Source organism: Lithobates pipiens, unplaced genomic scaffold (assembly GCF_037356315.1).
Source record: "Lithobates pipiens isolate NorthernLeopardFrog02 unplaced genomic scaffold, aLitPip1_a1.2 Scaffold_8, whole genome shotgun sequence".
Taxonomy (NCBI): Eukaryota; Metazoa; Chordata; class Amphibia; order Anura; family Ranidae; genus Lithobates; species Lithobates pipiens.
In genome coordinates this window covers 485059342-485078329 of record NW_027507903.1, presented here as the reverse complement: position 1 = coordinate 485078329, position 18988 = coordinate 485059342, and the positions used below count along the sequence as shown (strand labels likewise).

At 42.3% G+C, this 18988-nt stretch overlaps 1 protein-coding gene across 1 annotated transcript in view; it reads left to right on the top strand.

Moving 5' to 3' along the window:
* The window catches only part of B4GALNT3 (beta-1,4-N-acetyl-galactosaminyltransferase 3), a 108263-nt gene that overhangs the window by 68300 nt on the left and 20975 nt on the right, over positions 1–18988 (top strand). The window contains exons 7-13 of the mRNA XM_077468945.1: positions 1722–1789; positions 9231–9309; positions 10021–10087; positions 12242–12370; positions 15987–16096; positions 17885–17985; positions 18750–18817. Of these exons, the coding sequence (XP_077325071.1) occupies positions 1722–1789; positions 9231–9309; positions 10021–10087; positions 12242–12370; positions 15987–16096; positions 17885–17985; positions 18750–18817 (622 nt within the window). The remainder of the gene's footprint in view (positions 1–1721; positions 1790–9230; positions 9310–10020; positions 10088–12241; positions 12371–15986; positions 16097–17884; positions 17986–18749; positions 18818–18988) is intronic.

Here is an 18988-nt window from a genome sequence, read left to right as displayed (position 1 = left end):
GATCTGCCACGTTTATAATATACAGGTTGTTAAAGTGTTACTAAACCCAGGACCCTGCATATCTGGTCTCCCCAAGGTACACAGAACATGGAAATGCAATTAATTTAGTAAATATAAACTGCTAAATACCCTTTCTCATCAGCAGTATATAGCAGTCTTGTGACTTCTCTCAGAGTCTTGTTAAAGCTTGTTGGAGGAGTTTTCACTCTACTCTGACTGTCCTATGAGGCTGCAGGACCCCTGGCCCCCTGTCTGGACAGTGCTGATTGGCCCTGTGCCGATCACATGCACCCTCCCAAGAAAAAAAAAAGTCTCTAGGAGTACACAACAAACTGAGCATGTGCAGAGTGCCGCCAAGGCTCTGTTCTATCAGTAGATGGATTGTGGACAGTAAAAGAAGGGGAGGATCAGAGAAGACAGGATAAAACAGCCTTTTTACACAATGTGCTGGATTAACCCCTTTTGTTCCACAGTGAGTATAACAAGCATGCTTTACTGCATTTACCGACTGGTTTACTGTTGTGGGTTTAGTAACACTTTAACCACTTGCCAACCAGCCGCCATCATTATACTGCGGCAGGTTGGCTCTATTGCGCAAATCGCCGTAGGTGTACATTGCTACGTGCAATAGATACAGTGGGCGGGGGCCGATGCTCGTGGGCGGAGCCAATGCTCGTGGCCAGAGGCAGCGATGTCCGCCAGCCACCTGCGATCGCTCCATAGAGAGCCACAATGGGGATCTGCCATTGTAAACAAACAGATCCCCGTTCTGTCTGGGAGTACAGTGTGATCATCTGTACCTAGTAATTAGGGACAGCGATCTCTGTACTCCCAGTCAGTACACTCCCTTCACAGTTAGAAACACCTCCCAGGAAACACATTTAACCCCTTGATTGCCCCTAGTGTTAACCCTTTCCCTGCCCGTGTCATTTATACAGTAATTAGTGCATTTGTATAGCACTGATCGCTGTATAAATGTTACTGGTCCCAAAAAAGTGTCAAAAGTATCCAATTTGTCTGCCGCAATGTTGCACTCCTGCTAAAAATCACTGATCACTGCCATTACTAGTAAAAAAAATAATAATAATAATAAAAATTCCATAAATCTATTCCTTATTTTGTTGACACTGTAACTTTTGCGATTTTTTTATTAAAAATATGTAGAAGAATACATATTGGCCTAAACTGACGAATACATTTGTTTTTTATATATATCTTTTTGGATATTTATTATAGCAAAAAGTAAAAAATATTTATTTTTTCAAAATTGTCACTCTTTTTTTGTTTAAAGTGCAAAAAATAAAAACCGCAGAGGTGCTCAAATGCCACCAAAAGAAATCTCTATTTGTGGGATAAAAAAAGGACATGAATTTAGTTTGGGTACAACGTAGCACGATCGCGCAATTGTCAGTTAAAGCGACGCAAACAGTGGCCTGGTCATTAAGGGGGCAAATCCTTCCGGTTCTTAAGTGGTTAAATAAAATAAACTTTTCTGTACAGATCAGGGCCCTATTTGTATTATTGTCTGCAGGCTTAGAACTGTGCCTGGCTACATCATGCCACTCTGCTCACATTGTATTCTGTGTACAGCAGTTTGAAATATATAAAAGCTACATAAATCACCTTGATTTTTACTGTTAGATCAGTAACCTACATTTCTAAGTTTTTGTTTGAACAGCAGTTGTAAAATTTGAATTCCCTTGTTTTATGCATGACTCCAGGGAGGAAAACAGTGGACAGCTCCGGGAGAGTTTGGAAAATTCCAGGATCAGGTCTCCAGGCCTGTCAGGTGAGAATTAGACAAGTCCTCTTCATGCTTTGCTAGCATTTGTATAGTTGAAGGGACATTACATTATGTCAGTAGTGAATGGCAAATGTGAATGTAGGGCAGAGCTAAGACTGGTCTGGCTGTTTGGTCCCAGGTTCCATATCCCTGATAGGCTCACAGCAGCCAAGCACACAGTATTTCCCAATCACTTGAGTCAGAGAACAGGCTGTGCATGTGTTTTTTTGTGTTTTTTTATTTTTTGAGAGAACTGGGATAGAGTGAGGGTAAACCTAGGGATACTCCAATAAATTTTAATTAGAGTACTTTTTCTTTTTTTTTTGTACCCTACAAGGTAATGTAATAATGTGCTAGTATGAATCGCATACTGCAACAGTATGTTAAACTTACCTTAAAACAAAGCCCTTCCAGCACCGAGATGTCAGAGCTGCAGGCGCTCCCACCTTCACCCGGTGTTCCTTCCGGATTACATAGTTACATAGTAGGTGAGGTCGAAAAAAGACACAAGTCCATCAAGTCCAACCTATGTGTGTCATTATATGTCAGTATTACATTTTATATTGGTTCGTGGACTCCAGTTTTGTGACTGGCCGGAGCTGCAATGAGGTCGCTCCCACATATGCGCGCAGGAGCCGCAGTTTACGGCACAGGGCTCTGAAGGAACACCCCGGATGGCCGTTCCTTCAGATCACATGTGCCAGTGATGTCACTGGCTGCATGTACAATAAATATCTCCTAAACAGTGCACGTTTAGGATATATTTACACTACCTATAGGTAAGCCTTATGGGCTTACCTATAGGTAAAAGTCAGAGATGGGAGTTTACTCCAACTTTATTTTTAACTATTCCTTCAGGGTGAAGGCACTCCTTTTAAAGTGAAGGTAAACTGATACTAAACATGTACTCCTTATCAGAAATATAGTCCTGAGTGTACAAAGGAAAAGCTCTCCCAAAAGAAGTCAGAGGAAGTCCCTAGGTCCAGAAGGCCGGTACTCGCTGTGTCCTGAATACTGTGCCTGCAGAATCGGTCAGTTTCTGTACTTGGATTGCCTGTGTCCTGGGTCCAGAGAAGAGCTCTCTGCAAGCTTCAGGAGACTAGGCCAGAGGTCCCCCAGCAAAGGCAGAAGCTGGGACCCCAAAATTATTATTTTATCTGCAGCTGAGCTCCCAGGGATGCCACAGCCCTCAGACTGGGTCTTATTCCCCAGAAATAGGGTTGCCACTGTTTCTTCAAGCCAAACCTGGACACTTTAGTGGCGCATGGCATTTTTTTTTGTAGTATACAAAACAAATGAAAAAAAAATGTAGTACAAATAGATGTAAAACCTGTATAACCTTTTTTTTTTTTTAAATTGTGCTGCACCAAAATGCATGGTATTTTGTTACCATACAGTTTGCCACAGGTGAATGAGCGCAAAAGCAAGGTGTGTGGTTGTGCTCTTAATGGAACTACTACACACCTGCAAAATGGCTGTGTGTCTTTTTGTGTGTAGCGACCTCCCGGACCTCTAGAGGCCTGATGGTGACGAGAGTCAGGGAAAGCTGACATCCTTCCCTGTAGAGTGGGTTAACAGACATGGTGGGTGTAATGCAAAATTAAATGATGGGCGCCAGTCACTTTTTTAGTGAGAACAATAGATTTATTGTCTCTTAATAGGAACTGTGGGAGAGTGGGATAGGGCCAGGACACCCTTAGGTAGATGCAATGGTAACTGTCAGACTCAGAGACTCTATAGGTAGACAGCTATACAGGGAAAGGCCTCCAGCCGGAGGCCACGTCTGTATAGGTAGGGCCGCTTGTCTCCTATGGCAACTGAACTTGTAACAGTCACTAAAGGTAGTCCTACATAACTCTTGGTAACACAGAATAGTTCTTCGTTATCTCACAGTATCCCCCTCACTCACTGAGCTCCCAGTCTCTCACTAGACTTCCAGATCCCAGTCATCACCGGATCTCCTGAGCTTATCCACAGCTATCCCGCTGTATACTTCTCAAGCTTAACCCCCGATAACCTGCTGGATCCCTGGCTTGGCACTCGCTGAAGCTTTCCCACTTCTTCGCTGTCCCCGGCTGGTGAGAAGACTGCTCTAGTACTTCCTCGAGCTTACTCACAGTAGTCTCCGGTAATTAGGTGAATGGTGCCTTAGTGGCGACTGCTTCCCCTTTACCTCCAGCAACAACTGGCTCCCCGTCCAGCTGAACCTTCGCAACTCGGTTGGACTCCAATCCTGCAGTCCCAACCCGATGCTGCTTCTCTGGCTCCTGTATAGTCCTCCGGCAGCCTAGCAGCCAGGTGTCCCCGGGATAGGCCTCTGGCTTCCGTCCTAGCTACCCAGGGAGACATAACACACATCCACCTAGACAGCCGTCCAGGTGGCACAGAACCCTGATCTCCTGACTCCACCCAAATAAGTAGGCTCTCCCAGCAGGCCAAAGGAGTAAAGAAACCCCTGCCAATTGGCTGCGACATCCCATCCATTCATAATCTGACCTTGCTATGCCCTTGTCGATCTAATGTCACCAGCCACAGTGCCACCTAGTGACAGAAGAGAAAAGGTGCAGCAATTCTAGAATTAGAGAGGAATCAGTGAATCTTCTAACAATTAGCCAGGACAATTACTACCTGGCAAACTAAATTTGTTAGCAACCCTGCCTAAACACCAGAATGCTACATGTGCATTGCAGGAATGCATACAATTTTGCTCACATTTCTGTAACATAAAAATGTCCACCTAGGGCAGTGGTAATTAACCACTTGACCACTGGGCACTTAAACACCCTTAATAACCAGACCAATTTTCAGCTTTCGGTGCTCTCACATTTTGAATGACAATTACTCAGTCATGCAACGCTGGACCTATATGAAATTTTTGTCCTTTTTTTCACACAAATGGAGCTTTCTTTTGGTGGTATTTAATCACCGCTGGGTTTTTTATTTTTTGTGCTATAAAAGAAAAAATACAGAAAATTCTGTAAAAAAAAGAATTTTTCTTCATTTCTGTTATAAAATTTAGCAGATTAGTAATTTTTTCTTCATAAATTTTGGCCAAAATTTATACCACTACATATCTTTGGTAAAAATAAGTACAAATTGGTGGATATTATTTGGTCTTTGTGAAAGTTATAGAGTCCACAAGCTATGGTGCCAATATCTGAAAATTGATCACACCTGAAGTACTGACGGCCTATTTCAATTCTTGAGACCCTAACATGCCAGAAAAGTACAAATACCCCCCAAATGACCCCTTTTTGGAAAGAAGACATTCCAAGGTATTTAGTAAGAGGCATGATGAGTTTTTTGAAGTTGTCATTTTTTCCCACAATTCTTTGCAAAATCAAGATTTTTTTTACTTTTTTTTTTTTTTTCACAAAATTGTCATTTTATCAGTTTATTTCTCACACAGCATATGCATACCACAAATTACACCCCAAAACACATTCTGCTATTACTCCCGTGTACGGCGATACCACATGTGTGAGACTTTTACACAGCGTGGCCACATACAGAGGCCCAACATGCAGGGAGCGCCATCAGGCGTTCTGGAGCACCCAGGACAATTCTGACATTTCTCTCCTACATGTAAAAATCATCATTTATTTGCTAGAAAATTACATAGAATCCCAAAACATTATATATGTTTTTTTAGCAAACACCCTGGAGAATACAATGGTGGTCGTTGCAACTTTTTATCTCGCACGGTATTTGCGCAGCAATTTTTCGAATGCTTTTTTTTTGGAAAAAAAACTGTTTTGTGCTTAAAAAAACAAAAAAAACCACAGTAAAGTTAGCCCAATTTTTGCATAATGTGAAAGATGAAGTTACACCGAGTAAATCGATACCTAACATGTCACTCTTCAAAATTGCACAGGCTCGTGGAATGGCGCCAAACATCGCTACTTAAAAATCCCCATAGGCGACGATTAAATTTTTTTTTTACTGGTTATATGTTTTGAGTTACAGAGGAGGTCTAGGGCTAGAATTATTGCTCTCGCTCCAACGTACGCAGCGATACCTCACATGTGTGGTTTGAACACCGTTTTCATATGTGGGCGGGACTTACGTATGCGTTCGCTTCTGCATGCGAGCACATGGGGACAGGGGCGCTTTAAAAAAAAAATAATAATTTTATTGTTCATTTTACTTTATTTATTTTAGTTTGACATTTTTTTCCCCAAAAATAAATTTTTTGATCACTTTTATTCCTATTACAAGGAATGTAAACATCCCTTGTAATAGGAATATGGCATGACAGGTCCTCTTTACAGTGAGATGTGGGGTCAATAAGACCCACATCTCACCTCTAAGCTGGGAAGCCTGAAAAAAAAAAAAAAAAAAAAAAAGATTCTGGATTTGATAGTATTGGCGAGTCGGTAGAAGCACCGGAGGGCGGCGGGAGGGGGGGGGGGGGGGGTGTCTATGGCTGGGTATTGCAGGGTATCACCGACTATGGCTGGGTATGGCTGGGTATATCAGAGTATGGCTGGGTATCTCAGAGTATGGCGTTGCAGAGCATTGCAGGATATTGGAGGGTGTTGCAGAGCATTGCAGAGTGTTGCACGGTAATGGCGGGTGTTGCAGAGCATTGCAGAGTGTTGCAGGGTATTGGTGGGTGTTGCAGAGCATTGCAGAGTGTTGCAGGGTATTGGCGGGTGTTGCAGAGCATTGCAGGATATTGGAGGGTGTTGCAGAGCATTGCAGAGTGTTGCACGGTATTGGCGGGTGTTGCAGGGTATTGGTGGGTGTTGCAGAGCATTGCAGAGTGTTGCAGAGCATTGCAGAGTGTTGCAGAGCGTTGCAGAGTGTTGCAGAGCATTGCAGAGTGTTGCAGAGCATTGCAGGGTGTTGCAGAGCATTGCAGAGTATTGCAGGGTATTGCAGAGTATTATTGCAGAGTATTATTGCAGAGTATTATTGCAGGGTATTATTGCAGGGTATTATTGCAGGGTATTATTGCAGAGTATTATTGCAGGGTATTATTGCAGAGTATTATTGCAGAGTATTATTGCAGAGTATTATTGCAGAGTATTATTGCAGAGTATTATTGCAGGGTATTATTGCAGGGTATTATTGCAGGGTATTATTGCAGGGTATTGCAGAGTTTTTGCAGGGAATTGAGGGGTTAATTTTCGGTGAGCAGCGATGTGGGCACTGCAGATGCAGCCCACATCGCTGCTGACACCGATCTCCTCCCCCTCCGCTGTTCCGATCGGTACAGAGAGGGGGAGGGAGGAACCGGCGTCATAACATGACGCCGGTTTGTTTACAAGTGATCACTCCGTCATTTGACGGAGCGATCACGTGGTAAACGGCCGCGACGAGCGGCCGTTTACCGTGATCCGTGATGCGCCGGGTCCTGTGGACCCGGCGGTCACGGATGCTCTCGAGTGCGCGCCCCAGGGGGCGCGCGAGAGCGGAATTCTGGGAGGACGTCATATGACGGCCTCCCACAGTTAAGAAACCGCCCTAAAGCCGTCATTCGGCTATAGGGCGGTTATTAAGTGGTTAATTGAAATTCAAGGGGGTCCAATTGCTAAAATTTTCTTCCAGCCGAGGTCCGAATTGCTCTCTACTATAACATAAACGTAGGCCAATCACATCCATATTTCAAGTAAAAGTAAATAGAATCACTTTACATCAGGTGTCCCCATCAGAGTCCCCCCCCTCTTACATCAGGTGTACCGGTCAGAGTCCTCTCTCTTTACATCAGGTGTCCGCATCAGAGTCCCCCCCTTTACATCAGGTGTCCGCATCAGAGTCCCCCCCCTTTACATCAGGTGTCCGCATCAGAGTCCCCCCTTTACATCAGGTGTCCGCATCAGAGTCCCCCCCCCTTTACATCAGGTGTCCGCATCAGAGTCCCCCCCCTTTACATCAGGTGTCCGCATCAGAGTCTCCCCCCCTTTACATCAGGTGTCCCCATCAGAGTTCCCCCCCTTTACATCAGGTGTCCCCATCAGAGTTTCCCCCCTTTACATCAGGTGTCCCCATCAGAGTCCCCCCCCTTTACATCAGATGTCCCCATCAGAGTCCCCCCTTTACATCAGGTGTCCCCATCAGAGTCCCTCCGCACATCACACATCAGAGTTGTCCCCCCCCCCCCCCCCTTTGACCTGTACACACAGATTACAGACTGCAAAGAAGTTCCTCATTCCACTCTCCACACAGGCAGTCTTCATTCCTTTGCAGTGCTGCTGAGAGTGGGGCTGTTTGTGTCAGTTCTCTATCGCCCCCTGCAGGCTGGAGGGAGGAGAAAACTTAATTCTCTCTCCAGCTATGAGCCACTGTTCAGTCTGAACAATGTGTCCTGCACTGTTCAGGTGAATAGTTGGCAACCTTACCCAGGAACAAAAGACCTCTGAGTTTAAGCATCTTTATACCCCTTTCAGCCCCTGCTGGTCACTCACTCCACAGACCAGGGATTGGCTGAAGAGGCATTATTATGCATGCGAGGGTCCACCCACTATGTCCCAATACTCCCTGATATACAGGGGAAAGTAATCGAGCCTGCACCAACAGATCCCAGAACAGACTTAAACAACGAATACCCTCCCTGACTACAGAGAGTCCAAAAAGCTAATTTTAAACACTAGTAGCCTACCGGGTGCTACATGAACAATCCCAAAGCATCATTCCCTGTCCTGGTTCCCCACAGGCCTCAAATTACTGGGGAAAATATTAGCATTACTGGAGGAAGGGGGGAGGCACAAACTATTGCAGGAAAATCGTAACCATTGTGGGAGTGGCAGAGACACAAACTACTGGGAGGAAATCTCACCATTGTGGGAGAGGCAGAGAAACAAAATATTTCCAGGAAATCTCACCATTTAATTTTAACCCAAAGCATTAGGTAGAAATGTCACCATTGAGAAAGCAGCACAATTTTTCCTGGAGTCCACTTTTATATAATATTGTATTTTTTTTAACTTATATTCAACAAAGTCAATAAATCCTGTTCTTTGGATCAGGAAATTGGCAAATATACTAATGTGAATTGCAGTTACCTCTTGATCTTTGTCTAAAGATCTACTGTAAATTCTAGATGCTAGTACATGTGTACGTTCTGCGTTCTGTTCTTTAGATGCCAATTTGGGACCATTTGTGCCTGGAGACTAAACTTTAAGGAGGAAAATTTCAGGGTGGAAGATAAATGCTAATTCATAGACATGCAGGTAGGTTAATTGGCTTCTGTCCAAAATTGGCCCTAGTATATGAATGGGGAGCTTGGATTGTGGGCTCCTTGAGGGTAGGCACCAATGTGAGTGTGTAATATACAGGGATAGGGACAATTGTCCTCTCTCAGGTTGAACTGGATGGACTGGTGCCTTTATTCAACCTTACTAACTATGTACTAACTATGTAACTATATCAGTACACTTAGCTATCTTAAATCAGGAGCCTTTAAAGAGCCTATATTAATTTATATATTGTGCCTCCTTTACAGGCTGTCATCTTCTAGGCGGTATTACTTTGAACTTTTACACAAGCAAGATGACTCTGGCACAGACCACGTGGAAGTAGCGGTAAGAGGTCTATGTGGAGCCTTTGTGATATTCTGCTTGGTGAAGTCCAGTACATGACAAAAGGAAATAGGACCAAAAACAGCACTTACCAGATTTGTAGCTAATGTCCAGGGTTAGATCTGTGCGTTCAGTTCCCGACTCTGCCCCCAGGCTGTGCCCATTATGAGGGATTCTTATCACCCGTGGCCTGCCCTCTTGCTATGTCTATTATATAAAGGTTCCCAACATCCTTGCACTGAGTCCCTGGGTCTGCCCCCAGGCTGTGCCCATTATGAGGGATTCTTACCACCCATGGTCTGCCCTCTTGCTATGTCTATTATATAAAGGTTCCCAACATCCTTGCACTGAGTCTCTGGGTCTGCACACTGGTTGTGTCAATTATGAGGGATTCTCACCATCACTGGACTGGGTTCCTGGGTCTTCATACCTGCTGTGCACATTATGAGGGAGCTGCACCATTCCTGCACTGAATTCCTAGGTCTGCACACCTGCTGTGCCCATTATGAGGGTCTCCCACCATCTTTTCACTGGGGGTCTGCACACATGCAGTGCCCTTTTTAAGGTGTTCTTGTCAGTTTTAGGGCTCACTGACCCTACTAGGATATGAAATAGGACTTAAAAATCAATCTGTGCAACTGCAAGAATTCTTTTACATTATATCCTTAAGAAGTAGTATATTTTTTTCTTATGCCTCTTCTTCATCTCACATAGTGGCGTCAAGCAGTTCCTGGATCCCACTTTACATTAATAGAATCAAAATTCCTGTCCCTTTTCTCAAGTAAGTGACATGTGTAATGTGTGTGGTATGTATTTCAGTAGAGGAGAGTTAGAAGAAGCAGTCATCCAGTATGGTCAGTTCAGGAGATAAGGTGTTTCCTCTCCTGTTGGCTGTTGCGGGGGATGTGCCAGCATGGAGAGCAGGTAAGGGGCCGTTAAGTATGTCATTTACTGGCCCCTTCTTTTTGTGAATGGACTGCATCAGTGATCGGTAGTGATCACTGACTCTGTCCATAACTGAAGCATAGTAAACTGTTTACTATGCTTTAGTTTGTAAATCAACAGGAAAGTCTGTACAGACCTTCTTTCTCTGTCTCAAAGGTAGAATATCAGAGGTTTGTTTAGATCCCTGATAATTCAGCAAAGCCCCCCTACGGGGCTCCCTAAAAAATTGTAAAAAATAAATAAATAAAATTGTAAAAATATGGCCCTGAAGATTCTAGTTATGCCTCTGGGAAAAATCCTTCCTTTTTTCCTCCTCACCTTAGTTTAATAGATCTGTCTGATCTACTGAGAATGACTCAATTGAGCAATTCAGCAATCCAAATGTATGAACTATATGAACTTTGGTAGATTGGATACATATATATTGTATGTAAATTGAATATTTTTAGCAGATTAGCGTTAGGTTGGCCCTAGAAAGCTAGATGTTTCCCCCACCAAACAGCAGGTGGGAGACATGTGCCCAATGTCAGGATCCAACCGTGGTAAAGCTGAAGTTTAGTCACAAAAACTTTAATTCAACCACTTCCAGACCGTCCACCATTGTTATACGTCCGTACTTTGATGAAAAATATCATCATGGCAGCAGCTAGCTGCCATAACCCCGATATCCTCTTCTTCAGGGGGCGGTCCACTTCAAGATAAAATTTATCGGCGGCGGGAGATGGGGTCCGCACTCCTGCCACGCTCCGGTGCCCTCCGCCGCTTACCAAAGCCATCACAGTGGTGGAGGCGATCGGATCTTCTCTCTTGTGTGACATGGAGACGAGTGAGGGGAAGACCCACCCCCACTCGTCTCCATATCAGTGCAAGTCACTTCCACCCATAGCTCTTGAAGGGCCATTTTTTTTTTTTTTTTTAAATGACAATTTTTTTTTATTGCATTTTAGTGTAAATATGAGATCTGAGGTCTTTTTGACCCCAGATCTCATATTTAAGAGGTCCTGTCATGCTTTATTTCTATTACAAGGGATGTTTACATTCCTTCTAATAGGAATAAAAGTGACACCATTTTTTTTTTAATTTAACAGTGTTAAAAAATAAAAGGTAAAATAAATAAGAAAAAAAAATGTTTAAACGCGTCCCGTCCCGACGAGCTCGTGTGCAGAAGCGAACACATATGGGAGCAGCGCCTGCATATGAAAACAGTGTTCAAACCACACATGTGCAATATCGCCATGATCAGTAGAGCGAGAGCAATAATTCTAGCCCTAGGCTTCTTCTGTAACTCAAAACATGCAACCTGTAGAATTTTTAAACCCTGCTTATAGAGATTTTAAAGGGTAAATGTTTGCCGCCATTCCACGAGCGGGCACAATTTTTAAGTGTGACATGTTGGGTATCAATTTACTCGGCATAATATTATCTTTCCAAATATAAAAAAATGGGCTAACTTTACTGCTGTCTTGTTTTTTTTAATTAAAAAAAGTGTATTTTTTAATAAAAAAAGTGCGCTTGTAAGACCGCTGCACAAATAGAGTGTGACAGAAAGTATTGGAACGACCGCCATTTTATTCTCTAGGGTGTTAGAAAAAAAAAGTATAATGTTTGGGGGTTCTAAGTAATTTTCTAGCACAAAAAACAGTTTTTAACGTGTAAACAACAAATCTGAGAAAGAGGCCTTAAGTGGTTAAATATGTTCCTCAATAGCCACAAAGGACCCAATTCCACTTTGTATACTCCAAATATTTTTACAGTTCCAGTTATTATCTATAATCATGCAGCCTGTCCAAAAACTGAAATAAGAAGGGGAGCAGGTGTCAATTCCTCACTATCGCCCCTTTCAGCCCTGCCTTGACCCAGTCCTTCTATTCATGGCTAACTCTGTAAAACTAGCTCATCTATCTTTTATAGAATGACATTTTTCTCAGTCTTGTTTTTCACCATCATCTAAATGCAAAGTTATTTCACCCCTCTGACCTTTTGTCCACAGATGAATCTAACCTTCCTCTGGGGGACACATCCCAGACCCCAGTGAGCAAAGCCAGTCACCACAGCCAGAGCTCTGACCAACACCCAGCGGATGTACTTAAACGCGACCCAAGAGACACGTTCTACAAAGGTGATTAGTGCTACCGGAGAGGAATAAGTTGATCAGTATTCCAGTATTTTTGCATATACTGTGTTGGCTGAAAGTAGACTAAGTTCTAGGCAGGCAGCTACAGTAAATACAGTGTTAAGATAAATATTTGTATGTAAAAAAGTGTTACCTACTAAAGCATTTGAAATTCTGCATAAACAGTTTTGTAATCCAAACATTACTGCCAGAGAGCATGGCCACAGGCTTTACTTCCAATGCAGCAACGTTTAATCAAAAATGTGCGTTTGCTGATTGGGCAAAGAAGGAGTAGCAGCACACTGATGAGTCATCACTCTGCCCCTGTCATCACTACTTCAGTGTGCTTAGCTCCTTGTCTTACTCCTCTCTACTAGCAGTCTGAGTGCTGCTGTGCAGAAGAAATCATGTGTTTTTATTACCTGCCTGGAGTTCGGCTTTAACTGACTAAACACAAAGAAAGTTCAGTTTTCTCATCTCTTCAACAAAAAGCCCTGTCCACCAACTGCATAATAAAAAAAAGTATCTGCTAATGGTGAAGAGGAAGCAAAGGACATCTGACAAGAAAAACAACATATAAGGAACTAGGAAGAACAAATAATTATAAATACAGAAAGTAAAATATAATGTAGCACCCTGTAGTTAGGTAGGTGCTAGAGTGAGTGTTTCTAGTAGAGCAGGTAAATGTAGGCAGGCCTAGCTGGTGGCTAGGCCCCTTTGTTTTCATTCTGGGCTGGGAGTGGCTCAGGGTAGTAGCTGGTGACTCACAGGCAGCATCACTGAGACCTCCCTCTTCTTTCTAGAGCTTGTGAGAATGATCTGATAAAAGAGGAGAGGTGGAGCTGCCTGGGGTGTTTTAGGGAACCCTGACTAATCCTCAAACCTAGATTGGCAGGGCCAGGTCTCCTTAAATAACTGGGGTCAGCCCAGCTGGGGAGGAATGGTTGGGTAGAAGAGCTGGAGTTTAGAGTGTTGAGGCTGTCAGGGCCTACTGGGGGATGACCTTGTGCTGGGGTTTAGGTGCATCCAGGAGGAGTGAAGAGATCCTGGAAATAGAGGCCATGAGAGAGCGAGGAGGTTTGAGATGGGTGCAAAACCAGAAGAAGGGCAGGGCAGTGGAAAGAGGTATTTGCAGCCAGGCTGGTTGGCAGGGCCTGAAGAGATGGATCTGGGAGTGGTAGCTGAATAGAGGACAGCTAGCACCCAAACTATTTCTACACCATGAAGACTCGAGGTCCTTGTCCACAAAAGGCACTTCATTGAGGCCTGGCTGAAGTAGTGTCAGGCCTACCCATGCGCTGCTAGCTATTTTGGAGGAGTAAGTCTGCAGCAAGTGAAATTCTGGAGGAGAAATGGTGTGCAGCAAGTGTTTGTGCTGGAGAGAAGTCTGGAGTGTATATACTGGAGTGTATATAGAAGTCCCAAACAAGTTTGCACTGAATATTTCTGAGCATCGCTTAATTACCCTTTTCCCATCCAAGTTCAATCCCCTCAATAAAAAAACAAAAACAAAGCTATAGACTGTTCTATGTCTCTGAGTGACTGAAAGATGAATGTCTGGATATTAAACCTTCATTTTTTTTTTTATTATTAAAATAACAAACATGTTATGCAATAGTTTTGTACAGAGCAGTCCCGATCCTCCTTTTTTAGGTTCCCCCGCCGGCGCTCCAGGCTCCTCTTCACCGAGTGCCCATGCATGCTCATTCCAGAGCCACCCAGTCTGCATATATTAACACAGACCGGGCGACTCGACCCCGCCTCCCACTCCCTCATCACAGCATTTGAAACAGTGAATATTATTGCTAAACAGTGCTTGCTATAACCATCAATACATGGAAAATTATGATATATATGTACTTATTTAAATAAATTAAATGTAATTCCTGTTTTAAAAAATTATAAGTGAACTTATATTGCCAAATCCTGATTCAAATACTCTGTCCAAATCACTTGTGCAATAAAATAAATGTCTACACATACATTGAAAGAAAAGTTCTTGAAATGTAAAGAAAAGTGTATGCTTTGACACCAAAGCAAACCCTCTTAATGCTATTCCACCTCATGCTCATATGATATCATCTGCACTCACCAGATACCGATGACCCCCTTGCTATGCAAAAAGACGAGGCAACTGCACTCACTATGAGACGTATCCAGATCTCCCAATCTACATCAACTATAGATATTATTCCCTTCTTGATGTTGCTCTGGTCCTTATCCCGTTTGTTTGGTTGGCAGAGGTTAAAAAATAAGAAAGGAGAGGAGTCCCCATCGTAGTGTAAAACTGCTTTTATTGTTGGTAAAAATCCAAACACGAGGAAATAATCTTTATCACCTCCTTCTCACGAGCCAATACAGCGTTCCACAAAGCACATCACTATCCCCTACTATATTAGTTTCTCTTCAAGCATGGAAAAAAATCACTCATAACCACTTCCTTCCAGGAGTTCACAACAATTTTAGTCCCACTACCTCTACTAAGCCTACCCACCATCATACCTGACTTGAATGTAAATAGATGGGTGACAAAAGGAATGAAAGGCGTAGATGACTTGATGATGGGTCCAGCATCCAAAACCTCCCTACATCTAGAGTATGGATTATCCAAATTTTAATATTACACTTATATACAAATAAACCACTTTATTTGTTTCAACACAAACACTGCTATATCACTACCAAGGAATGTAGCCCAATTCTACACTAAGCCTAAAACTAAGATTAAAGGCATAACTCTGTTTTACATTCTGCTTAACAAGAAGAATGTATTCATTAAAACTTCACACATACAGGCATGGGAAAATGAACTGAATACTAGATATACCCCTGATCAATGACAAAAGGCACTCAGCATCACATATGCAGCGACAAAAAGCGTGAACCTATGGGAACTGACACAAAAAAATTTACTTAGATGGTACTTAACTCCCTATAGAATTGAAAAATTTTCTCCACATAATCCTTCGACTTGCTGGAGGAACTGCGGGAAGGTTGGTAGTTACACCACATACTATGCTCTTGTCCAGCTATAGCCACTTTCTATACAGGTGTGTTTTGACTGCTTACACAAATTCTAAAGATAAAAAAAAGCCCTATCACCAGGACTAGCACTTTTGTGGTCAGACATTGAATCAATACCGATAGAAGTTAGAACTATAGCCTTCCATATTCTTCTAAGTGCAAGATTAGTACGCCATTGGAGAGACCAGATAGCTCCTTCTATCCAAGAAGTCATAATGACAACCCACATGCATGCCACATATGAGATGCTGTTTTTTTCAACACAAGGCAGACACCAAGAGGCCAGCTCTCAATGGAAGATACGGTTAGAATGGTACAAAATATCCACTAGGAGCTAATCCTATTCTTTACCAAACCAAAACTAAACTTAAATATATTGACTGTGTTGTTTTGTTCTGTTTTTTGTTTTGTTGCTTTATTTTAGTGAAGTACAACCTTTTTTCAAATTTTTTTCCTTTCTCTATACACCCTAACCCTAATTGTTAACATTAAGGTTACATTTAGCAAAGAAAATCAAGTCGATGATGGTGTTTTTATTAAATGTTATAAATGTCAGTGATATTGCCGTTATACAATGTTGTCTCTTTGTATTTTCCAGTCCCACTTCTACCTCTGCAACAGCTGCACAGTGTTCTGCCCAGCTGTGTGTATAGACCCAGCTACCTGGTAGAAGGTTATCCCCTGCAACGATACCAGGGTCTGCAATTTGTAAGTAGCTGCAAAAAGAAGAGAAAGGGAAGGGGGAAAGTGTTAGTACTGTCATGGCTGCCAGCTAGACCTGATTGTCCCACCTATGAGTGAGTTAACACATTTTTTTTGTGCCTTGATATTTCAACAGTTAGTTGAAAGGATAAGGTATCTGCACTGAGCCACTGAGAGCTCCCTTTAGTGGCCAATCTACAGATCTATATATTTAATACAATAACGAAAATATGGAATTAACAGCTTAGTAACAATGAGAAACTTGTTTCAGAAAGATTATAGTAGTGCAATATGAAGTCAAAATATGTTCCCACTAAAAATATCCTACCCTTTCCATTTATTATTATTATACAGGATTTTTATAGTACAAATTTAATGAGTCCGCAAGTGCACAAGTGCCTCCCTGAGCCTCCCAAGCTGAACAGTCCACCAACGCCCGCTGGCATACTTACTTTAAAAATTCAAGAGAATGTCCAGAACTTCAACAACTATTATACCTTTACTAACTGTTCCTGAAGTGCTGGACATTCTCTTGAATTTAATATTCATATACTGTAGTGCCAACAGTTTGTGCAGTGCTTTACAAAATGGAGGGGACAGTACAGTTAAAATACAATTCAACAGAAAAGGGATCAAAGGGCCCTGCTTATGACAGCTTACAATCTAAAAGGAAGAAATGGTATTAGAAGCTGTGGGAAGCTATCAGCAGACCCAGGGAGTAAGTGTAGACGGAGAATAGAAGAGTTCTGAGGATGGAACCGTAGGGGACCCATACAGAAAGAGGAGGAGATAGAGATGTAAGGGAGACTGAAGGTATGGTGAGATAGATAAGAAAAGAACCAGCAAAGAGCAGAGTTATGGAGGCCAAGGGAGTAGCATTTTTATGAGAAGGATTAGGTGGCCAACTGTACTAAAGGCAGCAGTCTAATGCCCCGTACACATGATCGGACTTTCCAACAACAAAACCGTGGACTTTTGTTCGAAGGGTGTTGGCTCCAACTTGTCTTGCATACACATGGTCACACAAATGTTGGCCAACAATTATGAACGTAGTGACACACAAGACGTATGTGAGTCTCCATTACGAATGCTAGTTTTACAAGATTGCTTCCGGCTCATCCTTGCTTCCGAGCATGCGTGTTTGTACTTTGGACTTTTGTCCGACGGACTTGTGTACACACGATCAGAAGGTCCGACAACAAACATTTGTTGGCGGAAAATTTGAAAACATGCTAGCCAACATTTGTTGGCGGAAAGTCCGACAATGTCCGATGGAGCATACACACAGTCGGACTTTCAGCCAACAAGCTCACATCTAACATTGACCATTGGTTTTAGCAGTTAGCAGAGCAGTTTCTGTTTAGTGTTCCTGGCAAAATCCTGACTAAAAGAGGTCAAGAAGTTATGAGGTGGTAGCTCATGTAGTTGTAGACTATACATTCTAGGAGTTTGACCCATCTCAGATTGTTAAGATTGATGGGATCCAGCAAGTGCTTTTCATGCAGGTTTTACATGGTTGGGGTAGATGCCAGTAGAGAGAGAGATTGAAGATGTGAGTTAAAGAGTGTAGGATAGAGCAAGAGGGTGACTGTAGTAGTTGTGAGGGAATGGGGTCCAGTGATAAGGTGATTAGGCAAGCGTTAGTAAAAAGTTTAGAAACTCTTCTATGGTAAAAGGTTTAAAAGATGGAAGAATTGAATGTGGAAGTAGCTCTCTTTCACATGCATATCTAATATAAATTAAAAAGGACTAAAGTTCCTCTTTAACACTATCATCATACCTCCATATATTCAGGTCCGTCTAAGTTATATTTTCCCCAATGACTACACCCGGCTCAGTCACATGGAAAAGGACAATGAGTGCATGTACCAGGAAAACACAAGATATTCCAGCAGGTAGGACAAACTACTTCTACACTCTGTATCAGCTTGTATGAGAAGAAACGTGTGTGTGTGTGTGTGTGTGTGTGTAAGTGTATATATAATGGAATGATAGTCCAAAAAGGATACTGATTTCAAAAAATAGTTTGGATTTGCTAAATGCAACAGATGGAATGGAAAACCACTAATGTGACCTGACACTCACAAATTTGTGTCTTTGTCCACCATCATACACTACACATACTGATTGGAAACTAAAGTGAAGGAGTAAATTGGAAAGGCCTCTGTATTATTGGAAATGGGTTTTTTCTATTGATGAAATCTACACCATATCTACACCATGTCCATATTTACAACCAGGATTCAGGTGCCTGCATAGTGAATGTACAGTAGATTGCGATTTGGGCTAAGGGATACAATGATGCCACGTATACATGATCATAATTTTGGTCGGAAAAAGCTCTGCTGGTTTTTCCCGACAGAATTCCGACGGGATTTCGCTCAAGGCCAGCAAAATTCCGATGGAGCATACACACAGTCGCATTTTCCAACGAAAAGCTCTCATCGGTCTTATGCTGGCCGAAATTCTGATCGTGTGTACACGGCATAAAAGTAATTTCTTATTCACAGAAAGGGTTGTAGTGTTCCTAAAATGATAAACAGGTAAGGATAACATGCAAAGCCAATATGTCAGTCTTCTTTACTATTAACACTGTAATACTCTTTAGGGATATTAATTAGTTTCCAGAATGGTAAGCCTTGTTTTTATTATGCTTCAGATTGAAATATAACAAATATATGAAGGTCGAACATCCAAAATCCAGATCATCAATCCAAAATCATCCTGGTATGTACCTTTTTTAGCAACCAATTAAAATTTGTATGGGTGTTTTCTGACATTTTTGTCGTGGCATTAACCATTTTATGCAAAAAAAAGGGGGAATTTGGGCTACAAATCCCTTTTTTTTTTTTTTTTTCAAACCAGCAGTTTTCTGCTTTCTTTCATTCCTATTAGGCA